Source organism: Monodon monoceros, unplaced genomic scaffold (assembly GCF_005190385.1).
Source record: "Monodon monoceros isolate NGI ecotype Baffin Bay Population unplaced genomic scaffold, NGI_Narwhal_1 Super_Scaffold_18, whole genome shotgun sequence".
Taxonomy (NCBI): domain Eukaryota; kingdom Metazoa; phylum Chordata; class Mammalia; order Artiodactyla; family Monodontidae; genus Monodon; species Monodon monoceros.
This window is the reverse complement of record NW_021703774.1, coordinates 82,644,938-82,671,207: the sequence shown is the minus strand read 5'-3', so window position 1 is coordinate 82,671,207 and position 26,270 is coordinate 82,644,938. Positions and strand designations below refer to the sequence as shown.

Genomic DNA, 26,270 nt, shown 5'->3' with positions numbered 1-26,270 from the left:
CAGTTTATAAAAGGTGATTTCTGAAACCCTTCACAATGGAAAAGCTCAAGGGTTTACATTCAACTGTGACACCACTATGAATTCATTAAGAAGCATGTTTCAGGTTGCACTATAATTTCCCTATGTAACATAAACCCATGGAATCTGACATAAGCTGATTGCTTATGCTGGTTATTTTATTTACATTTCTGAATGGAAGGGACCTCAATACTCATAAAATATCTTACTAACTTATTATTTTTCATCTGTTCTCCCAGAGCAGCTATTATAAAACAGGCATAGAGACATAAGTCTCAACTTGTATGACTGGTTAAGCAACGAGGAAAAAGTTACTGCTCCAAAGCAATTTTTTAGAAAATAATTCAATATGGAGCTTGAGACCAAATGAGATATCATTACTCTAAATGCCATGTGAAAGATAAAAGTTAAAAAAACAGTGTTCATTATCTTCGTTGAAGTCCTATGGGAGTAGGAGGTAGTTCACAGGAACTTAGGGGGTCTGGAGTTTACCTAAGTCTTTCTTTAGAGACCTAATGTTAGCAGACACAGCCTAGTATAAATGGGAACACAGGTGAATGGATGAGAGTGGGCTCCTCACAACCCAGAAATATGAATGCGCCTCCTTACCAGCATGCTACTAATCAGACTTCTGAAATGGAAGATACTATCATGCATCTAATTCATTATTTGGAGATGTATGTTTTGTTCATCTATCCAAAGAATAATAATTTCCACTTATTCCAGAAGATATAGCAAGCTCAGATAAATTGCTAAAGAAGTAACAATTACCAGTTAACTCCAGAGCCTGATCTGCGGTCTTCTGCCTGTAAGTCTGTGTTCAAATCATCCCACTTTCTTTCTTCTGCTGCCACAGAGTTAAAACAGTATATTCTTCGACCCTCTAGCCTTGGGCCTGCTCTTCTACTCAATATACTTTCATCATTTTACCATATCTAATGATTACATGCCTAACAGGATAAATTCCCCAAGGACAGGTTCTGTACCTATTTTTAAAAATATTTTAATATGTATTTCAAGGTCATATCCCCAATGATCCAGTCAGTACATATACTTGACTGAGCCCAATAAAGATAGGAAATCTTTTTCAGTTGTTTAGAGAGAAAATCTTGGCAGTTCCCCCTGTAAAAATGTAGAATTATCCAGGATACAGAATTGATCAGCAAAATTCAGCTTAGAATAGAGGGAAAAGGCAGCTTATTTTAGTACCTTAATCCAATATACTTTTATTATTTTTCTTAATTAACCTGATATATTTTCAGAATCAGTCACTGCAGGGTACAGCTTTGACATGAACAGTGGGCTCTGGGAAATTCTGAGTGGTTCTTTCCCTTTCTTTCTCACATGTCCACAGAGGTACATGAGTACCTAACTCTTTAGTACCAAACTCTTTAGTCCTAACTCTTTGCTGTCCCATTCTGCTTCTGACATCACACTTCCATTTTCTAAACCAGGATGGTCCTTAGCCCTTATTAATCTGTCATTATTAGGAATGAGAGGATATAAAAGACAAAGATAAAAATGAATGAGTATAGCAGGCTTTAGTCTTAGGGCAGCTACTATGTAAATCTGAGGGGTGACATTTCTTATTTCAATCTTGAGTTGTGGAGCACTTCATTTTTTAATAAATTCTAAACTATTCAGATGAACATAATGAATACTGCTGTTTACAAAAACACGAACTTCATCATTTATGTGTAAAGATGAAAGTCTTTCATGTCTGATATCTGAAAAAGAATAAAATAAAGAGACCTCCTTCTATTTCCTCTTGTTTGACTGAAAGGAAAAAGCCTCTATCAGTCTAGATTGACTTTTTTGGGTCACTAAATCTTATGTGAGGCATGTGAAAATAACTCATCAGTCACTTCTAGTCAAATGAATAAATCTCCAAGGATGAACTAATCTACTGTTATGGCAGTAGCCTCTGTCTTACACTAATACATGTCTTGCCTACCTTAAACCCCTTACCACTAGACTATGAGTTATTTTTGAACAGGGATTGCATTTTATATTTCATAAAGGTGCCCAATAAATATCTGCTCCTTGAATGAATGAATGATGAACAAATTCATTACTAGTAACATCTGAATATAATGAATTCAAACACCAAAAACTTACAGTATTTTACAGGATAATCATTACTATACTATAGCATGTTAAAGAATATTAGTTAACATATTTTTAAATGCTGAGGCTCTTTAAAAACTAAACTTTGGAAACAAATTAAGAGAAGCCCTACTGGAGTCTTTTCATTCAATAAGCCAGTACTGAAACAAGAATCTTTTCAGGGTATCCAGGATTCTGAACTGCATGTTCTAGTGCAGGTTTTTGGTTTTGGATTTTTTGAGAGTCAGTATTATAAGAGCTAAATTACACCAAGAGCAAATTAATAAGAAAAGTCTACACAGCTAGGGCTTTGTTGAATTAGAATCCCTGGGCTCCCAATAAGGACTAAATCCCAAAGGGATCACAGTCGAGTAAATAAAAAATCCATCTAAATTTTATCAGAGGGCAGAGTTTCAACTTTGAATACCCCAGCAACCAAGGATGAATTATGTATAAGATTAGTAAAGTGCCTTCATCCACGCCCCAGCCAGAGAACATTCTTCTATCTCACTGTGACTGAAGGAAAAATAGCAGTGTATTTGTCTGCCAAGAACAGTTGTGGCTATACTCTAGGTTGGAGTTTAACAACACTGAGGGATTAAAATTTAATTGTAAACCTGCTGCTACCTGGCAGTAAAAGCTTAAACTCTGGCATCAGAAAGAAACTGGGACTCCAGCATACTGAATAGATGAAAACAAGAGCTGGCATGTTCCTAACAAAGAGTATGAGAGTATGTTCCCTTCTTAAATTCTGCCCCAAACTGCTTCTTTCTCTGTATATCCTATTTGTAATATGCAAGAGTGCTCAATGGGAATATAGCTCTTTTCTACACTTTGAATAGTACATATACATTTCATTTCCAGAACGCCTGAAATTACAGGATGAGGTTAAAGGGTGATTATGTGGTCTGAATCCTCTGAAATATCAGTTCTCTTAATTTTGTTGAGCATCACCTGAAGCCCAAATAATTTCTTTTCTTGAAGCTAGCTGTCGAGATGGACATAAGGCAATCTTAATATTATTACAGAACTAAGAAAGATTATTTTTTCCTCAAATTCAGATAGAATACCATTAACACCCAATCTTTCACTGAGGCCTCATCGGCATTAAGGAACACATCGAAGTTTCCGATGTATTGTTACAACTGCTAGAAGTACATGTGCTACCTAAAAATCCCACTTTAGCAAAACAAAACAAAACAAAACAAAAAGCCCCACGAGTTATGTTATTTTAGACCAAAAGTTTATTCTGTTCAGTTAAACTGCCCCTCACAGTCCTTCACAAACTTCACCTTTGATTTTGAAAGAAGAGTGATGTTGAAACATAAGATATAGATTTGTAGTTTATATTAAGACTTTTTTTTTTTACCATTTCAAAGAGTTAAATTCCCTCTGAATCACTATAAATGAGTACCTACTGTTTCTTCAGTATTACTGCACATTTCAGACAGTTAGAAAGGCTGAAGTTCTTTATACAGTTGTGTGAGTATGTGATATAAATGATCAGTGTTCTTTCTTAAGTGGTTTACTAGCCAGAACAGGAATGAAATTAAAGTGAATCAGTTTGAAGACAGAAAAGCAAATGTGCATTCTTTATTATAAAACATCAGAGTTCATCAAATAGGCTTATACTATGAAGAATTTTCCAGGTAGCTTATTTGTCTACTTGTACCTCTGCAATTAACCACTTCTGCAGTCTAAGTGCCTTTTCTATTTTCTGACAATACACATTGGCCTCTTTATTTAAAACTCTTCTCCAAATTCACCTCCTATGGGAAGACACCAGCAAAGCCAATTTACTATCATCACTCCATCAGTCTATATTCCCTCAGCATTACTATATTTGGTTTGAAATTTATTCTTTTGTACTTGTTTTACTATATGTTGTAAGGTGACACATTTTTGAAACCAAGCATATATATGACTAAAGGGCTATCTATTGTGTGATTTCAAGGAACTCTTATCTTTAACGGCTCAAACTTCCTCATCTATTACATTGGAAGATCACAGTCTGTCCTCCAATGCTTCTGGTAAGAATAAATGACAGTGTAAGTATAAACTCTTAAAAAAAGAAAACTAATGAAGTCCATGTTACTCTTGGTTTAGAATTGTAATATATTAAGTAGTTGCACTAATTTAGTTCGTTTGAGCATTAGAAATTTGATTGGTGGGGGGAAGGAGCAACATCACTCAAGAAAAAAGCCAAAATAACTATTCCTCACGATTTTAATTTTCCTCTGTACCCATTATTCTCTCCATTTAGAGGATTATGCTGGGTCTGCAAAACACAAAGATGTTTTCTAAAACAAAACCCAGTAGGTTTCCTAATATGAATTCTAATACCACTAGTGTAATGGGTTTGGAATGAGTGATTTACATCAATATCTGGGCACAGCTCTTCTAAAAACTGCTATGCAGTCCATTTGCCTCAAGTGCTAATAATTAACAATAAATATATTAGTAGAAGTTAGTGACAGGATATCTTAGACTTTGGCAGAGATTTTCACTTTGAGGGGGGAAAGATGATTAAATATACTGCCAAATAAATTCAGGGAGAGCTTTTGTGAACTTCACACTTGTCAAGCACATGTTTAATAGGGAAAGAGGGTGCTTTCCACAAACTTCAAAACTGAATTAAATCCTGGGGAAGGGATACAGACATGCATTAAAAAGTACATTGCCCTAACTTTTATTATTATTACTGTTTTTGCCTTTGAAGAGTTCAGTACTTAGAAAATTTGGATAAAGAAGAACATTAGCAATTTCATAAATTTCTCATTCTGGTTCTCTTTGAAGGAGAACAATGAGGATGAAGCATGAGAAATTACCCTTATAAAAAGCAGAGAACAACTTTTCTCTTGCTACAAATATCCCAGTTAATTCAGAAAATCAAAATTGGAATATGCCAGACTGCCCAAGTAAAGACTTTAGCAGCACTAACAATGGAACAAAAGTGTAAACATTTAAAAATTTTGACCTGTCACAACAGGCTCATTTTATTATCAGGATACTCTCTGGGAAATACCTCAGATATATTACTGTGGAAACAGCATGGTTATAGCAGAGTATTTTACAGGAATTTAAGTTTAGTTACAATTCAAAATGTTTTTAAAACTATATTAGTTCTTGAAAATAATCCATTTTCAAACAAAGTAAAGCAACATTTTAATAGTTTAATTTCTAAATGGGGCCCTATGTATTTAATAAAGAAGAATGCAACTCTCACAGGTTTTTAGTATTAATAAAGTCAGATGAAGAATATAAAAAAACTCTTTTACCTATGAACAGATTTCACATCACTGGTTATGACAATGGAAAATTAGGAACCTTTAAAAATATTTTTTTTCGGGCTTCCCTCGTGGCTCAGTGGTTAAGAATCTGCCTGCCAATGCAGGGGACACAGGTTCAAGCCCTGGTCTGGGAAGATCCCACATGCTGCGGAGCAACTAAGCCCGTGTGCCACAACTACTGAGCCTGCGCTCTAGAGCCTGCAAGCCACAACTACTGAAGTCCACGCGCCTAGAGTCCGTGCTCCGCAACAAGAAGCCACCGCAATGAGAAGCCCACGCACCGCAACGAAGAGTAGCCCCCACTCGCCGCAACCAGAGAAAGCCCACGCACAGCAACGATGACCCAATGCAGTCAAAAATAAATAAATAAAATAAATTAAATTTATATATATATTTTCTACTGGTATATATCAATATATGGTTATAATTGTCTATCAATTTCCCTAGTTATGAAGACAATCTTTGCCCTGCAAAAAATGATAATTGTGGACAAACCTTCTCAAAAGTTCTGTTCACTGTTCAGTAAAAGACAATAAGCATTTTTATCAGCTTATTATTTTTTAAAATTTAATCTGGGGAGAAAAATGTTAATTATTTTTGGGAAGGGGCTGAAGAAATCCCAGTGAGACATTCTGTAGAGAGGTCTTTTGTTAGTATAACATCTGACCTTCTATATCTTTGGAAATCATGCAAACTTGGCTAATGTAGTACTTAAAGAATTAATCAAGCAGATTGTTAGGCCCTAGTTACAGTGGAGCCAGCCAATTATGAGTTGCTCAGAAATTCATCACTGGCCTGTCTAACCACATTTTCCCACATAAAGATTAGTAGAAATATGTGGAAACTGGGCCCATTCCCACCCCAACACAGCTACAATATGTGTTCAATGAAACAAATTTTAACCAAGTTTTGCCTTAGTGAAACAAACAATTTATTTGGGAATCTTTTTGATTTCTGTCTTTACCCATAACATCTTTTCTGCCAACATTGCAAAGGCTGCCCCATTTAGTTAAAACGCAACTAGGGATTTTTATATTCAAACACACTTGTGAATTCAAAGCACTAAAAAGTCACATGCCACAAGCCTGAATTTATCAGTAAGTTAATGAAATTCCCAAAGACCATCTTCAGTCTTTTCACTGTTGTAATATGCCCTCCCAAGGCTTACTAAGAAGAAAGCTTTTCTTGCAAGAGAGAAATGAAAGAGGCCAGAGTAGATGAAGATTGGTTCTCTAAGGAGAGGGCAGTGCTGCTCTTAAATAAAGAAGCGCCTTTCAGATAAGCAGAATCAGATTCCAGTTCATTGGTTTGCTGGCTACCCTTACTTTGAACTCTCATATTTAACCCAGCAGGCTTCAAAGCAGGTGAGAAAGTGATCTACCACTTAAAAGCAATTTTTCCTTTTTCAGGAATTCTGGTCTTAAGAGAATATCAACTCTGATATCAGCACATTCCACATCTCCAGGGATTTATGCAATTTTTTTTTCATTGCTCTATGTCTAATATCCGGCGAGGAGAAAAATCAGGAAAAAGTCCTAACTTGCTGAAAATGAAGTCTTCTTCCATATAGCTTAATATCATGCAAAAGAAGAAGGGGCACTAAAACCACTGACCGTTCTAGTGCATTCCCTTCCATTTACCTAAATCTGATGTTCAGTGAGGATTATTAAAAATCATTAATCCCTAGTGCCTTGCTTCACAAAAAGGCAATTTTTGTAGCAAATGCATTTTAACAAATTCAAACTGAATTTACTCTAGCATGTGAGCTAATACAGAAAGATATTAGATGAGGAAGAGACAACGACAACAATGGAAGGAACTTAGGAAATTTTCTTAAATTGCTTTGCCTTATTAAATAGAAGAACAAATATGTTTCAAAGATTCTTCATTGATTTCTGTACTTCATTGATACTGTACTTGGCTATCAAATATCTGACCTAACTGAAAATTTTAACACAGGCAATTTGCAACTTATCAATTGGTTCTGCTCTATAAGGCACTTTGCTAGTGCCTAGTGCCTAGAATTTGAAACATTTCTCCACTTTCTGGTACACATAATGTACAGAAGTATAGTACTAATAGTATTGTTTAAATGATACTTAACCACCATTTCTATGGAAAAATGCATTTTGAGTTTACTAGTAGAACATGGCTCCTCCAAACATGAAGGGGGTAGGGTTTCCCACTATAGCTGCACTTTGGTGATGATGATGACAACGACAATGGCAACAACAGCTAACACCTAGTTTTTATTGTCAGCAGACACAGTTCTAAACACCTGATAAATTTTAAACTCATTTATCCCTCACAAAAACCCATGAGGTAGTACTATTCTCATTTTACAATGCGGGGTGGGGGGGTGGAATGTTAAGCAACTTACCCAAGGTGGCACAGCCAATAAGTGTCAGGGCTGGAATCCAAAGCAAAGCAGTCTGGCTCCAGAACCTATGTTCATAACGACTCTACAATCCTACCCCTTCTCCACCTTGATAAGGTGGCACTACCCAGGAATTCTAAATTCTTCTTATTGGGGGTAGAGTAAAGCAGGACTTCTCAAGTTTTAAATGTGTACATAGGATCACCTGAGGATCTTGTTAAAATGCAGATTCAGGAAGGCTGGAGTGGTACCTGTGGTTCTGCGTTTCTAACAAGTTCCTGGGTGATGATGGTAATGCTCCTGGGGCAGAGACCACACTATATATATATATATATATATATATATATATATATTTTTTTTTTTTTTTTTTTTTTTTTTTTGCGTTACGCAGGCCTCTCACTGTTGTGGCCTCTCCCATTGCGGGCCTCTCCCCTCCGGACGTGCAGGCTCAGCGGCCATGGCTCACGGGCCCAGCCGCTCTGTGCACATGTGGGATCCTCCCGCACCAGGGCAGAGCCGGTGTCCCCTGCATTGGCAGGCGGACTCTCAACCACTGCACCACCAGGGAAGCCCGAGACCACACTATATTAAGTGGTGAAGAAGCAGAATTTGAGCCTCTAGTTTCCTTGCTGTCTGTTGAGGTATTTGTATATTGAGTTTATAAGCTGGAGCCTGCCTATACCATAATCATTTCCCATTAATTCTTAAATGGAAACTGCCCTTGGAACTGCTGCATAACAAATATTGGTTTGCAGGTACTTTCAGTAAATATTTAACTTTTAGGAATTTAAAATGTACATGTAAAAGCCACAAGGATAAAACGTGGCTGTAAAAGTTTGCTGTCAGGCACATTTTAAACACTATACACTACCAACAAATACCAAAAGATAGAAAACAAATGCCTGTTTATTGTTCATCAACTAGAATCACAGTAAATTAATAACTTTTGGTCTAAAAAAGAAGATTCCACTTTCAAATGTGTAATTATTCATTCTCGGACACTGCTAGGAGCTTGTGCTATGCAATGTTAAAGGCTCTTCTGGTGCATCAGAGATCTCTTAGGTAAAGGCAGACACTATATATATACTATATATACTAACACTGATGAATAGAGCAAACAGCGAGTACACTGCACATTAATTTTAGCCAGTACCACATGGCAGTACACTACTAACAATGACTACATCTCTACTCCAGATTCTAGATCTTCCTCCTCTCTCTATTTTACCTCCTTCCCACTGCCCTGAGAGAAACCCAAGGATCATCTCTCCCACTGCTTTCCTGTGATCTCAAATACACAGCTGCATATTTTTTTCCGGTTGTTAAATTGACAAGATTCTCTGTCTAGTCCATTTTTTTCCATGCCAGATTACACTGTGAAGTCATTTCAGTTTGAGACACACTTGCTCCCCAGTCAGCACTACTGCAAGCAACAGAGTTATGGTATGATCACTAAGCTTTCTCCTTATACTAAAAGTAAGCAGAAGAGTCAGTTTCCAACCCAAATATCTATACTCACTGAACACAGTAAAAAGTCACCCTTCTTGAAGGCTGACCCAGAATCAAGTGTAGTCTCAGACTCCTAGGCCTACAGCCAGTGGCAACTTAACACATTATACAGTTGACCTTCAGGGAAAAAGAGAAACCAGTGCTCTTACTACTGGTGCCAGAAGAAAACCAACTAATCTTTAAGGCACAAAATAAACTCCTAATGCAGGAAAAGAAAGTGTGAGGAAACAGGGAGTTAGAATGGAGGCACATAGACAAAAATACAGAAATTACATTACCAAGTAAGGCCTAGTATTTCTATGGTTCTTAGTGCTTTTCTATTTGGGAATATAATGAATTAACATTTTCTTTTGGGGTTTGAATTCTTATTAGTTGGTAAAAATACAAAGATATACAAGACACATTTTTTAAAAGGCTTGGAGACTTACAGGGACTTATCTTTGGTAATTTTGCTTTGAGCCAGTGACATTAATTAACAGGTTTATGTAGAAAAGTAAAAAATCATGGGATACTCTCTCTAATATCAGTCCTCAAATACTTTCTGGACCTGGGTCCAGAAATGGGGAAGCAGTTCAAAACTAAAGGGTAAAAATAAAAATAAAGGTCTGTACACGGTTCTACACCCGAGGTTGGGAGATCAATAAGAACATGTAGATATAAAAACAGGGAGAAATTTTGAGTAAAGAGGCACATTCTGAACCCAGGGCAAATGTCGCAACTGTCCCACCTTACCTACTTATTCTTCATCCTAGTTGCACTCTTGAATTTAACGTCCACCAAATCCTGAGAACTAATGATTTCATTTAAATGGAAAAATCAAAAGGCTTCTGTACATAACAAGGGATTTTTTTTAAATGCCGAAGAAAATGCACTTAAAAGGTGTGGATTATTCTTTAGCTAGTAACAAGGGCTATGCTTATACCACCAAAAGTGATCTACAAAGACCAACTTTATAATGTTATGCCATTGTATTCTCTAAACTTCTAAGCAACAAAAACACAGCTCAAATCACCAAAATCTTATGTTTGACATATTTATGGCAGCAACTTTACAAATCAATTCCTGTAATTTACTATAACAAATATCTTCACTGCTCAGCTGGTTTAGCACAAACAGATCAGAGGTGGTTTCTTGTGTGTTTTACAAATACTCTGCACAAGTCCTTGAGATCATACTTACAGCTTTAGCAAAAACACCCATGATTTCAGGAAACTGGTGTGTGAGAAGAGCTATCATTGCTGTAGAAGAACACAGTCCTGCTGTGAAATGGATGAAAAAAGGAAGCTCCTTCTTTGGGTAAACAGAAACATGATGAAACGCTGCAAGGGAGAAAAGACAGAAATGGATTTTATTTCAGAATACAGTGTAAGCCAGTTTTAATATTTTCAAATGAAATCCATGTATAAAAACTAAAAAGGAAAATGTTTTTTAAAAAAAGAACAAGAAGTCTCTGGTCAAGCAAGGGAGAAAGAAATTATCCATTATTTTCTCTAGCATCAACAGAACACCTACATAGCCAGACGACTGCTGGGAACTGGGAATAGGATGGCACTGTGGGAAAGAACAGTAATTGTAGTCATGCTGAGGTGGTTTTGAAGAAGAGCTTTGTCACTTATTAGCTGTGTGATATTGAATAAGTTGCTAAACCCTCTAGTAGTTGCTATGGAATTGTTATGATGAACACTATAAGCCCTTTATAAAGGTGTTGTTATAATTTTGATCTTTGGGAGCTCAGAGATAAGTATAGAGATCAAGAGACAGACGTGTGGTTGGAGATTTACCAGAACAATAAGTTAACAATTTTACCCAGTTATTAATAAGTGTCCTATATGTGGCATTTCATTGAGCACTGTAAAAATCTAACCAGAACACCAAAGCCCTAGGATTCTGAACATATATGGAGTCCCTTGTCTCATTTTACCACATTTGCACATTTACTCAGGTATCATTTTTCTAATGATTGGATATTTCATTACCAATAGTATTCAGGTAGTTTTATGTTATTTGAAATTTGAAAATACTTGAATAACAATGCTGAGAGGAGCCTATTACAATGACTGGCAGACAGCAGGTACTCAATAAATGTCTGTTAAACTGAGAGTTATTCTGGGACTTCAGTTGGCTGCTCAGGGTTGGACACAAACCTAGGAATTCCTGATGTAATGTCCTGCATAAGTAAGGAATGACTAATTCAGTGCTGAATTGAGGTCAGCTATAAATTTAACTTTTTAAAACATAATGATTCACAGGGAAGATTACACCTAAGTTTCCTTCAGTAGCCAGGATTTTTTTTAATGTCTTATACTATCTTCAGAAAGTATATACCAAAAAGCAAACTCATTAAAAATCCAGAAAATTTCCAGAGCCTTAAGTCACGTTTAAAGTAAAAGCACACCAAGTCTGAATTTTTTTAAGTTAGAAACATTAGAAGCTGTGGACAACATTGTGCTTTCAGCACCCAAAAAAGCAGCAGTTCCTCCTTGCTCTGTCCCTCAGCCATTAGAGGCCAACTTCTTCCAGCAAATCAAAAGATACAAACCATATTTGCAAAGACAGGGAACAAATACTTATATGTGCCAATGGTTACTATAATCGCTTTTGTGTGCGAGACAGCACAATTAATAATATTAATTAAACTGTAGCATTTTGTGGCTCACAAAGTGCTTTAATTTATATTAGTTTATTTTTTTTCAATAACCCTAGGAGATAGATAGTATTATTCCTACTTTTTAAGGTAGAAAACTATATAGCTTTAATAGGATAATTTTCTAAAATGTGAAATTTTTATACTGTAGTAGAGATCCAATTATTTCTTTCTGGATTGCTTTCCATAGATTCATTTGTCAGTCAATGTTTGGCTAATACATCAAAATAATGGATGACTAGTACAGAAACACTCCCTTGGAAGTAAAGTTCAAATTTCATCACTGGCTTGTAGAGAAAAATTTATCAGGAGGCATAAAAGACAACTAAATAGCTATGTGAACTAAGGGAATAGTTCAAGTCTGAACTTATGAGGTTCATAAGCAAATTCCAGAATGCTGTAAGTCATATCAAGGTTGAAGGAGAATTGAAAACAAAAAACATTAAGTACTCCTGGGTATTAAAACTCTACATTATTAAAACTTTGTTCATTCTATCATAGTCAAAGACAGAAAAAATACTCTAAGAATATACAATATAATAAAACTAAAACTCCCAGAATATCCCTCCTCTCCTACCTTCTAGAATTTGCAAATGAGTAGAACCCTAGAAATAATAAAGGCCTGCCAAAAAGCAAGCTCTCTTCTTGTAGCCTATGGCTCTGACAATACATAACAATAACAACCTTGATTTTATTCACACTACTATGAAAGACGGCCTTATATCAGTCAACCTCTGTAACGACTGGAGGGGGGGGCATAATTTTAGGCTAAATGTATTAGCCTAACATAATACACTCTTGTATACTGATGTTCCGCAATTAAAGATTCGTTCCTTTGCCTTAAATATCCTTGTTCCCATTAAAATGGAAAAACAATACCTACTATCACCAGCGTAATAGTAAAGGAAAAATTTCTAACACTAATGACCTTCTAATTGCTGAAGTCAATGGATTCTTCTCAGTAATTACCTTATTAAATACCTCAGATACTCCTCCTCACTTGGAAATTTTTTCCTCCTTTTAGTTTCTAGGTTACCTAGTTCTGGTTCTTGTCCTGTCTCTCTGACCACTCCTTCACTGAAACTTCTGACTCCTTATCGGCCACCCATCCCTTAGACATTTTCATCATGGTTCACCCTTAGTTTACTTCTCACACTCTTTACAGTTTCCCTTAGTGATCTCATTCATGCCTAGAAAATGATGACTCCCAAGTCAAGTTTTGTGATGTAGAGAGATGCAGAGGGAATGAGATATTTTGGCAATTTTGTTTACTTGACCTGATCCTGTCCCTGCACCACAGCTGATTGGATCAGGGATGAACACCTGGTAAATGTGATTTACTCTCCCAGAAGTTTTAGAAGTGGGATTGAGATATTTTTCATTCTGTATTATTTGCCTGAACTGATGACATGTAAACTTAGGGCTGTATGGGGGTATCAAGTATGGCTACATGAGTGTCTAAGAAGGGAAAGCCAAACTGCAAAGATTAAGATATAAAAATGAAGCAGATACACTGAGAGAAGCAGAAATGAGAGCTCATATAAAGAAAAGATGGAGCTGGGGAATGAAAAAAAAAAAAAGTGAGAATAGGAGAGGCTGAAAAAGGCAGTCAGAGACAGAGATATACAGAAAACTGACTCCTGGAAGTCCTGATAGCCTTCTAGTTTCTGGTTCTAGTCTCTTCTGAGGTGCAACTCTAATTGTTGCCTTTGGGTTCCTTGAGATAATCCAGTCTTCTTCCAACAAATTCTCTTTATTTTAAAGCTAGTTTCAAGTGGCTCTCTTATACCCAAAGAATGCCTGCAACATTTACTATTTATATAACATATATATTTAATAATATACATATTATATATAACTTACAAATATATCTTAGCCCCATATATGTAGAGATAACAAAATATAAAGGCTACGTATGTATATGTTAAATAGATTAAATAATAAAATATTTAAGCATATACACACCTACATACACACGGATGTGTGCAACATACTCAAAAATAAAAAACCCTGGGAGAAAAATATCAGCATACTCAAATTCCATAATCTCTCCTAAATTTTTATCTGTTTGAACTTTTCAGCTCATTAAGTCTGATGTTGTAAAAATGCAACTTTTCTTCCTAGACTTCAGTTCTAATGGACCCAGAATTGTAAAAACTGTGGTATAGATTGATATCATAAGAGGAAACTAGCGATTATAACTTTCAGCATACTTACCTATCAGTTAAATTTAAAAAAAGGAAAATTAAACAGAAATTTACCAGCTCACAGAGAAAAAGAGTGAGTGGATGATAAGGCAGCTGAGACAAAAAAAAAAAAAAAATAGTACAGACTATTCTTTCAAAAGTTTGGCTTCCTGAAAGCATGAACTAGACGAAAACACTCTCAGCAATCATAACCCGATGTATTTCTGGTTCTCCTCCTGACTCTTTGACTGCTCTTTTTAAAACTGGGAAGTATAGTCCCTCCAACTTCACTCTTCTTTGTAAAGATTGTTTTGACTGTTCTGGGTCCTTTACTTGGCAATATAAATTTTGGGATCAGCTTGTCAACTTGTAGGAATTGTACTGAATTTATAGATCAATTTGAAGAGAACTGTCATATAAATTATACTGGGTCTTCCAATCCATAAACGTGGACTGTCTCTCAATTTACTTAGATTTTCTCAGCAGTATTTAGTGGATTTTAGTATACAAGTCTCACACTTCTTTTGTTCAATTTATTCCTAAATTGTTTGTTCTTTTTGATGTTACTGTGATTGGAACTGTTTTCTAATTTTCATTTTGGATTGTTCATTGCTGGTATATAAATAAACGACTGAGTTTTGTATAATTACATCCTGCAACCTTGCTGAACTTGTTTATTATTTCTAATAGTATTTTTATGGATTTCTTAGGATTTCTTGCACAGAAGATCATGTCACCTGTGAATAAAGACAGTTTTACTTCTTTCTTTCGAACATGAATGCCTTTTATTTCTTTTTCTTGCTTGACGGCATTAACTAGAACCTCTAGTACAATGCTGAATAGAAGAAAGCAGACATCCTTGTCTTGTTCCTGATCTTAGCGGGAAAGCATTCAGTCTTTCACCATTAAGTATGATCTTAGCTGTGGGTTTTTCATAGATGCTCTTTATCAGGTTGAGGAAGTTCCTTTTTATTCCCAGTTTGTTCAGAATTTTTATCACGAATGGGTGTTAGATTTTTGTCAAATGTTTTTCTGCATCTATTGTCCTTTATTCTATTACATTTTCAGATGTTAAAGCAACCTTGCATTTGTGAGGTAAAGCCCAACTGGTCATGGAATATAATCCTTTTTACATGTTGGTGGATTCAGTTTGTTAACATTTTGTTGAAGATGTTTGTGTCTATATTCATGAGAGATATTGTTCTATAGCTTTCTTGTAATGCTTTTTGTTTGATTTTGGTGTCAGGGTAATGCTGGTCTCACAGAATGAGTTGGGGAGTGTTCCTCCTTTATTTCTTAAAAAGAGTTTGTGAAGGATTGGTATTATTTCTTCTTTAATTATTTGTAAGATGACTGCTTTTTTTTTGCGGTACGCGGGCCTCTCATTGTTGTGGCCTCTCCCATTGCGGAGCATGGGCTCTGGACGCGCAGGCTCAGCGGCCATGGCTCACGGGCCCAGCCGCTCCATGACACGTGGGACCTTCTCGGACCGGGGCACGAACCCATGTCCCCTGCATCGGCAGGCGGACTCTCAACCACTGCGCCACCACAGAAGCCCTTTTTTTTTTTTTTTAATATCTTTAATCTTTGTGTCCTTCATTGCATCTAGCACAGGGTTTTACCCAAAAAATATGCAGGAATGAACTAAATTATGCAACTACATCCAAGAAGTGGCTAAAACAGTATTTAAACAGCATCCTGAATTTCAACCAGAGGTACTTTTAAAATGGGAGAATACTATGAAAAACAATATCACAACTAATTTTAAATTTAGGAAAACTTGAATATTTACTTACGAGGTAATAGCTCTCTATCAGCAGTCTCTGTGCAGCTGGGATAAGGATAAAATAGATGGCCTTTCTCTAGTGGGTATGGAATCATTCTAAAAGCTGAGTGAAAAATAAAATACATATGTTGACATTCAATTCAATCTCACTTTCATCCTCTACTACAACCAAAGCTATTTTGGAGACGTATTTTTATTAAATTTTCACATAGCGTTTTATTTTCTTTTTTACAGAGATATTTTAGATGAAAGAAACAAAGTACACAAAGGAACAAATAAGGAGAAGAATAAGATCTATATAGAGAATCATGAATGGTCTGGCTGAAATAAAAAGGGAGTAATGGATGGTAAGACTAGCTGTGTCCTTCTTGCCTCAGTCTCCTTATCACAAACACAATAGACTTAACTCTCCACGTGTGAATTCCACTTCTTAGGGAAATCACATAACTGTTGTAGTCATAACTACTGGCAACCTAAGAGTTTTCAATGGCTCCTAACTTCATATGTGAGCTGTCATCAAGTTTTCTGTGAGCTTAATTTAGATCAGGGGTCACCAAAGTATCTAAATTAAGTACCTAAAGGGATCACCTTTGGCCAGACCTGGCCCACTGTTTTTGTAAATAAAATTTTATTAGAATACAGCCATGCTTGTTCGTTTATACATTATATAAGGCTGCTTTCATGCTATAAGAGTTGGGTAGTTGTAACAGAGACTATGGCCCACAAAAACTAAATATTTACCATCTGGCCCTTTACAGAAAAAGTTTACCCATCCCTCATCTAGATTATCATCAACTCCTACAAACTTCTGAAATCCTTATTGACCTACTCAACTATCAAAGATGAGATAAGGTTTTTGTTTTTCCCTTAGTCCTTGGCTCTAAAAACTTTTGTTAAAATATGGATTTTGTTTTGCTACAATAAAATATAGTGATTTTTCCAAAGTCACAGAGCAAATCAGTGGCACTAAGAAATCATTCATCAAGATGATTATTCATGAAATACAGAATAAATCATACACTTATTGAAAACTTCCTATGTGCCAAGCAGAACACTAGGCACTGAAGACACATACAAGGTGAATGAGATAGAGCACCTGGTTTTGAGAAGCGTACAGACTACTGGAGAAAAAGCAAAAGAAAGTCTAATCACCCCAAAACATCCAGCTCCTCAGTTTTAGTAGTCTCGCTTTCATTAATCTGTATATTGTCAGTATCAAGCACAGTGTCTGACCTCAGCAAGAATGCAGAGGTTCCCAAATTTTCTTGGTTCAAGGGCATGTTGTATCCTTCGTGTCTCAGTAATTTGCTATTGATGCCCCTACACTGAAAGAAATATCTAACAATTCCACTTATTAAGTAGTGGGTCTGATCAACTTCAAAAGTTTTTGTTCTAACAACTTAGCAGCGATATGAAAAAAATACACATAAATTAATGAAAATAATAGTTATTTTATTTTTAAATAACCATCATTTCTTCCTAATGGGATATATGAGCCTGTTGGGCACTGCATAATTTCTTGAACCTTGGAATCACATTGGACACCACTATCCTCATTTCCTGTTCCACACTGATTTTTGTGTGGTATTTCTTTTAATCACAGCAACTAACAAAACCCAGCTTTGCAAAGCTATGACAACACTGAAAAAAAATAGAGAATGGAGAGCTATCTAATGTTGAAACCGTGAACTATCTAGAGCTACAGTTTGAATGGTGTATTGCTATGTTTCTACTAAAAATTGAAAATATCCCATGGCACTCTTGTGAATTTGCTATAATACCCAAAGGTGCCTCAGTGTAAACTTTGAGGAGGTTAACCAACTTTAGTGAATGAACATTGAATTTATTTTTGAATTTTCACTGACAGGTGATTTTAAGAAGTTACAAATGAGAGAGATCTGGTAGTTAGTGGAAAATAATCCACTTCTCCAAAGAAATGTATGAATAGCCAATTAACATATAAAAAGATGTTCAACATTACTAATTATTAGGGGAATGCAAATCAAAATCAAAATGAGACACTATTCCACACCCATTAGGATGCTATTACTAAAAAATCCAGGAAATAACAAGTATTGGCAAGGATATAAAGAAAGTGAAACCCCTGTGCAATGCTAGTGGAATGTAAAATGGTTCAGCTGCTATAGAAAATAGTATGGTGGCTCCTCAAAAGATTAAACACAAAATTATATGATCTAGCAATTCCACTTCTAGGTATACACCCAAAAGAAATGAAAGCAGGAACTTGAACAGATATTTATGCACCCACGTTCATAACAGCATTATTCACAATAGTCAAAAGGTAGAAACAGCCCAAATGTCCATTGATGGATGAATGGATAAACAAAATTTTGTATACACTTACGATGAAATATTACTCAGCCTTAAAAAAGAATAAAACTCTGACACATGCTACAACATTATGGTAAGTGAAATAAGCCATATATAAAAGGACAAATATTGTATGATTCCACTTATATGAGATACCTAGAGTAGTCAAACTCATAGAGACAGAAAATAGAATGGTTACCAGGGGACTGGGGAGGAGGGAAGATTGGGGAGTTACTGTTTAATGGGTAGAGAATTTCATTTTGGGGTGATGAAAAAATTTGGGGGAAGGATAATGGTGATGGTTGCACAACAATGTACGTGTATGTCACTGAACTGTACATTTTTAAATGTTTAAAATGGTAATTTTAATGTTGTATGTATTTTACCACAATTTAAAAAATATTTTAAAGAATCGAGTTGATATCAGCAATGAGGAAAATAGTTTCATGTTGTACACATCTCAAAACAAAACCAAAAAAAAATCCAATTTTTAAAATATTAGAACAATAGCTAACCACATTAAAAAACTTATAAATGAAGGGATATAAGTTTCCATTCTTTCCTTATAAATACTTAATTTAAGTGAACATACAGCAGAATACCCAAACAGTTTCTCATTCTGCTTTTCCTAAATGTGGCATTAATATAAGCACATTACATGTTTCTTCTACCAGTAAACCACTGAGTTCACTTTGAAACCAATCTGAACAAGTCCTTAAAGAAACTCACAATCTCATTACAAAAAGACTGCCTGTGAATGGAATAATTAGTCAGAAAGATTAGTGTTGCATTTGGAAAAGAATACTTACTGCCTTCCCATGTACACTGTAACAGATTAAGAGCACCTTCTATTCGCTTCCAGTGCTGAAGATGAAAGAAAGCATAGGCAATTGCTTCACTATCGCCTCGTTTCAGAATGTGTTCTGGAGGTAAAATGAGACTTTTCATCTCTAGTAAATACTAGAAAAATAACACACACACATAGACACACCACAGAAAAAAAGAAAAATTATGCTAAATTCAAATATCCACAAAAGTGTAGATTCAAATTTTATAAAGTTAATTTGATTTTAAAAACAAACAAATATTAAGCTAGTTGAAATGACATGAAGGTCCTACTGACAAAATGCTTATATAAATGCAAATTCCAAAGATCAGAACATTCCTATAGGTAAAAATAAGGTAATAAATGGCTTATGTGTGACTTTACTAAACACAAATGGAAACTCAAGCTGAGGAAATAATGTTGGAGGAAATTACTTACTTTTCCAAAGAAGAATAAGTGTAAAAAATTATAAAACACAATTTTGGAATACCACGTTGTGGCAACATTCAATATTTTTTCTTTATTTCCCTTCTATAGTGAAGGAATTTAATTGTTAAGAAGTTCAATTAAATTAATATTTACTGAGTGCAAATCACTATGCTTGTTAGGGAATGCCAAAACACTATTCTCCAGAGCTTCCTAAGGTAATGAGAAAGACAGATTTCTTTTTCTATTTTCTCGGCCGCACTGCACGGCTTGTGGGATCCTAGTTCCCCGACCTGGGATTGAACCTGGGCCCCTGGCAGTTGAAAGCGCAGAGTCCCAACCACTGGACCACCAGGGAACTCCCGAGAAAGACAGATTTCTTAAGTTAAAAATTTTAACCAGACTGGGACTTCCCTGTGGTCCAGTGGTTAAGAATTCACCTTCCACTGCAGGGGATGCAGGTCTGATCCCTGAGTGGGGAACTAAGATCCCACATGCCTCGGGGCAACTAAGCCCGCGTGCCACAGCTACTGAGCCTGCGTGCTCTAGAGCCCATGCATCACAACTAGAGAGCCCGCATGCTGCAACTACTGAGCCCATGCGCTCTGGAGCCCGCACGCCACAATGAAGGGTCTGCACACCACAAGGAAAGATCCCACATGCTGCAATGAAGATCCCATGTGATGCAACTAAACCCTACGCAGCCAAATTAAAAAAAAAAAATTATAACCAGACTATGTTAAGTGTTTCACTAGAGGTATAGATGTATATAGGAATATGGATAGGAGGTATTAATTTTTTAATTTAGTTTTTAATAACAGCTTTATTGAGATATAGTTTGCATGCTTTACAGTTCACCCATTTAAAGTCCACAGTTCAATGGTTTTTAGTATGTTCACAGATATGTGCAACCATCACCACAATTTTAGAACATTTTCATCACTTCAAAAGGAAACCCCAAATGTATATTGGTGCAGCCTCTATGGAAAACAGTATGGAGGTTCCTCAAAAAAACTAAAAATAGAGTTACCATATGATCCAGCAATTCCATTCCTGGGCATATATCTGGAGAAAACTATAATTCGAAAAGATTCATGCATCCCAATGTTCACTGCAGCACTATTTACAATAGCCAACCTAAAAGTCCACTGACAGATGAATGGATAAAGATGTTATACATATATACAATCGAATACTACTCAGCCATAAAAAGGAATGAAATAATGCCATTTGCAGAAACATGGATGGACCTAGAGATAATCATACTAAGTGAAGTAAGTCAGAAAGAGAAAGACAAATACCATATGATATCACTTATATGTGTAATCTCAAATATGACCCAGGGACTTCCCTCGCGGTCCAGCGGTTAAGAATCCGCCTTCCAATGCAGGGGACGCAGGTTCGATCCCTGGTCGGGGAACTAAGATCCCACATGCCATGGGGAAACCAAGCCTGCGTGCCACAACTACAGAGCTCATGCACTCTGGAGCCTGCGTGCCACAACTACAGAGCCCACGTGCTCTGGAGCCTGTGTGCCACAACTAGAGAGAAGCCCGCATGCTGCAACGAAAGAATCCCCCATGCCGTAACTAAGACCTGACACAGCCAAAAATAAAATAAATTTTAAAAAATAATAAATAAAATAAAATAAAATAAAATATGACCCAAGTGAACTTTTATGAAACAGAAACAGACTCATGGACATAGAGAACAGACTTATGGTTGCCAAGGGAAGAGGGGGTGGGGGAAGGATGAATTGGAAGTTTGGGATTAGCAGATGCAAACTATTATACAGAGGATGGATAAACAACAAGTTTCTACTATATAGCACAGGGAACTATATTCAATATCCTGTGATAAACCATAATGGAAAAGAATATGAAAAAGAATGTATATATGTGTATAACTGAATCACTGTGCTCTACAGTAGAAACTGACACAACATTGTAAATCAACTATACTTCGATAAAAATTTTAAAATAAGGAAACCCCATACTCTTTAGTTATCACCCTCTACACCCACAATCCCCCTAAGCCCTAAGCAACCACTAATATACTCTCTGTCTCTATAGATTTGCCTATTCCAGATATTTCATACAAACAGAATCACATAATATAGGGTCTTTTGTGACTGGTTTATTACAACCCATGTTGTAGCATGTATCAGTACCCCATTCTTTTTTGTGGCTGAATAATATTCTATTGTATGGACAGACCACAGTTGTTTATCCATTCATCATTTTATGGACATTTGGTTTTCACCTTTTGGCTATTATGAATAATGCCGCAATAAACATTTGTGTATGAATTTTCATGTGAACAAATGTTTTCATCTCTCTTGGGTTACCTAGGAGTGGAATTGCTAGGCTATATGGTAATTCTATGTTTAAGAGGTATGAATTATGATTTAAACCACTTGATAGAATTTGGGATTTGAGCTGATATATAAAGACAGGTGGAATGTGGATGAGCAGGTTGGGGGGTATGGTGGGGAGAAGAATAGGAGGACATGTTCAATGTACAGGGACAACTTGAACAATTTTAACTCTTGAGACTTGAGAGCATACTGCAAGATGAGTGAGTGTGCCTGTTAAAGAAGTTATGACCTATCAATTCTTATTCACATATGAAATTAAATTCTAAACTCTTGAAGAAAATACTTGCCTTAATATTATAATCCATAACAAAAGCAGCATAATCAGTTACTGCACTAATCAAATATACTAATTACATGAAGAAAGATGCAAAATTACACTTGTACATCATCTTTACTATTAAAGTGGTCAACTTAAAACAAAATCTTTTAAAAAATATTTAGTTAGCTAACTACTTCTTCCAAAGACTGAGGCCAGAGTACACCTCCCCTACTAGACTAGGTGTGAAACAACCTCTTTGGGTTTCAATAATTTGATACCAAATTATGTGTCATATGGTCCAAACCACATTAACATCTATTATAAGATATAAAAAGAGAAACACTCCAAAGGTGTCTTAAAAGATATATTCTCACATTTCAAATTCTAAGTTCCTCAGGTCGTTACACAAGCTAATAAGATAGACAACATGAATTAAACAGTTGAATGTGTGAAACACTTTGTAAAACTACTACAAACAGGAAGAATTCTAAAAATAATTGAAGTGGTTTTAAATTTTAAGCCTTAGGTTATTAATCAATACATATGTACTCATGGTATTAATACATCTAAAGTAATTTTTCTTTTTTGTTTATGGAATATGCCTTTCCAACACTTACTGAGCTTAATGCTCATCCTGAATTACTCTTATTCCTATACCCCAATAAAGGTGAAATTAAAAAGCAAAAAGATAAAAAGAATAATTACTCTTAGTCTTGATGTCTCTAGCTCTCTCCTCAAAGTGTAAGAATGCAGTCTGCTTATCAATTTATTTTAGCAGATGTCACAAGCTATGAGATTATTTACTAATCCAGTTTGGGGACTTAACATTTCCCATTCAGTTTCTTAAAGGAATGCAGCAGAGGTTGTGTCCTGGTCAAGCAAAGCCCATTTGCTGCCTGGCTGGGTTCTCTACCCTTAGTGCCTTGGGCCTATATTCAGGAGGGTAATATTCTTTCTAATCCTCTTTAATCCTTGCCCATTTTTTAAAACACAGTAAAAGATCACTCGCACCAGGCGACTGTGGGAAAATGGACTCAAATAGCTGACCTCTGACACGACTCCTTATGCTCTTTGCAAGTGCACTAAGAGCTTCTTCAGTAGGAAGCAAAGAAAATGAAGCAAACACAGTGGAATCTCCATCATAAAAAGAATATCTTATTTTCAGAGAGGTTTAATACTTAAACCAAGTCCTTTCGATTAGAGTTCTGTTTTATTTTACAGATAAAAACATCTCAAATTATTTTCAATGTGTTTTAGAACCCTGAAGCTTTAGACTAAACCCTATCTTGGTAGCCACTTAGCAAATGGTAAGCAAAGATATTAAGTTAACAATTATTGAGTAAAACTTATATTATAAAAAGTATCAACTTAATATATCTAAAAATACTTCTGTTAAAAGCAACTATATATCTATACTTTCACTGAGTAATAATCTAAGTGACAATTCAGAATCAGATACGGTACGTTTATTAGGAAATAATACTTCAGGATTTTATATTAAAAATCTTCACTATTTAATCATTAAAAAACTGTTTCCTTATGCTACCTTATTTTTTATTATCATGTCTTACCTACCAGCAAATGCCCTCTACAATTTGACTTCAAAGAAATTCTTATTTTTCAGTTTCTGAAATAGGACAGTGAAATAAAATTTCACCCTCAAAATATAAAGAAAAACTTTCAGTTTAAAGAAAATATACTTAGGGACTTCCCTGGTGGCACAGTGGTTGAGAATCCGCCTGCCAGCGCAGGGGACACGGGTTCGAGCCCTGGTCCGGGAGGATCCCACATGCTGCAGAGCAACTAAGCCCGTGTGCCACAACTACTGAGCCTGTGCTCTAAAGCCCACAAGTCACAACTGCTGAGCCGGAGCGCCACAATTACTGAAGCCCGCGTGCCTAGAGCCCGTGCTCCGCAAAAAGAGAAGCCACCGCAATGAGAAGCCTACGCACCGCAATGGGGAGCAGCCCCCGCTCACGTCAACTAGAGAAAGCCCGCGGGCAGCAACGAAGACCCAATGCAGCCAAAAATAAAATAAATTAAAAAGACAAAAAAAAAGAGAAAATATACTTAAAATATGTAATTATAGGATTATTACTCATTTTATCTCCTCCACAAAGTGCCACTCAAGAATTTCTGCTACCCAGAATAAGGTGAAGTCACTACACAATAGAAACCATATCCTTCATATTCTACTTCAGCACCTAGTATATTACACTATCCAAAGCAGGTCCTAAAATAATTAACTGACTGGATCTGATATATATAGCTAAAATGTCTTCAAACTCATACCTTTAAGTATTTCAGTTTTACTTAAAGATATTTTCTAACTTTCTGGGCAAACTAAAAACAAAACAAAATGAAAACAAAAAAATTCAGCTATCAAGACTTTAATTCTGTAGGAAGAAGAATATGAAAGGTTAAAAACTGATGGGTAATTTGTTTTGTTTTGGTCTCTTTTTTTTTTTTGCTTATAAAAGTACATGCTCACAGTACAAAAATGCAAACATTACAGAGTTACACAGAAAAGAATCTATTACAAGATTGGAGAATAAAAGAAAAAAGGAAATAAAGATAATCTGATTTATGTTTGTCTGGATTTCTTTTTTTTAAGCATAACATACTGATTCTACTTTTCTTAAATATAGTATCAAACTGTTACGCAACTCACTTTTTACTTCACAATATATCTTGTATATCTCTTCCCATCTCTATATAGATCTAACTCATTTAAAATGTAGTATAGTATTCCATTAAAAGCTGAGTTCTTTTATCAGTTAAGAAATAACGTCATGCTGAAATTGTACTACTGTCCTTAAAAGGCCCAAAGTGACATAATGTAGCAAAACTCACAAAATATTAAATGGCTTAAAAATTTTATGGGATCTAAAATTTTATTTTCTTTACCTCAGATAGGTCTTTATAGTAATGCAGATCTAAATTACAAACATGTTTATTTACCAAACATTTACTGAATGCCTGTTATGTGCTAAGTAGAATATCAGACATAAAATGATGCTAAGACAAGAGTCCTGCTTTTTAAAAAGCTCACCAATAACTAAGGGAGAGACATACAAACAGACCAAAAGAAAAAAAAAAGATGATTAAGGTACTAAAGAAACAGAAGAAAGAGCCATTATCTCTGCTTGGGAAAAGTGGGAAAGACACCTCTACAAAGGAGGCAACAGATGAGCAGGATCTTGAAGAATGAGTAGAAACTTGCCAGGTAGTGAAGAGACTGAGCATATGTACAATGGTAGGGAGTCATAATGAGACCTGGCCAATCCAGGGAATAGTAGCACTGGAGGTAAGGAACAAGGCAGAAGTGGTGAGGAGCGAGGCTGAAGACAGATACTGGGCCCAGACTACGAAGGGTTTCTATACACGCAATACTACGGGGTTGGTCCTTATCGTATAGGCAATAGGGAACAAGCAGAGCCCTTTAGGCAGAGTAAGATTTGCTATTTAGGTGGATAACTCTGGCAATGGCCAGAGTAGAGAGGGTTTGATGGCAGGGAGACCACTGAGGAATCTGTTTTAATGGTCCAAACAAAAGATGGTAGAGTATTTGAGATTACTGTATTTCTACACATACATATCTGTATGTTTAAAAATGCACAGAAAATGTCTGGCAACATATACACCAAACAGAAACAGTGGTTATGTGAGAGAAGTAGAATTGGGAGAGAAGAAACAGGGGAATTTTTACTTTATAAACTTCTAAAGGGTCTGAATTTTTTTTTAAAGCATTCATTACTTTTATAACAATAATAATTTTTAAAAGAATAGGGCTTCCCTGGTGGCGCAGTGGTTGAGAGTCCGCCTGCCGATGCAGGGGACACGGGTTCGTGCCCCGGTCCGGGAAGATCCCACATGCTGTGGAGCGGCTGGGCCGTGAGCCATGGCCGCTGAGCCTGCGCGTCCGGAGCCTGTGCTCCAGAACGGGAGAGGCCACAACAGTGAGAGGCCCGCGTACCGCAAAAAAAAAAAAAGGTAGTGAAGGTGCACAATGAGCAGTGACAGTGGGGATGGAGAAGATGGCTAGATCTGAAAGAGACTTCAAAGGTCATAATACGAGTTGGTAATTTGGAAAGAGCAGAGTAAAGGTTAATTACAGAAGAAAATAATAAAGCCG

At 36.1% G+C, this 26,270-nt stretch overlaps 1 protein-coding gene across 12 annotated transcripts in view; it reads right to left on the bottom strand.

Moving 5' to 3' along the window:
• Nucleotides 1–26,270, bottom strand: part of ST7L (suppression of tumorigenicity 7 like) — a 154,032-nt gene that overhangs the window by 77,395 nt on the left and 50,367 nt on the right. For all 12 annotated transcript variants that reach the window (XM_029228660.1, XM_029228653.1, XM_029228658.1 and 9 more), the window contains 3 exons: nt 19,057–19,207; nt 15,927–16,019; nt 10,480–10,619 (listed from right to left, as the gene is read on the bottom strand). In XM_029228660.1, the coding sequence (XP_029084493.1) occupies nt 10,480–10,619; nt 15,927–16,019; nt 19,057–19,207 (384 nt within the window). The remainder of the gene's footprint in view (nt 1–10,479; nt 10,620–15,926; nt 16,020–19,056; nt 19,208–26,270) is intronic.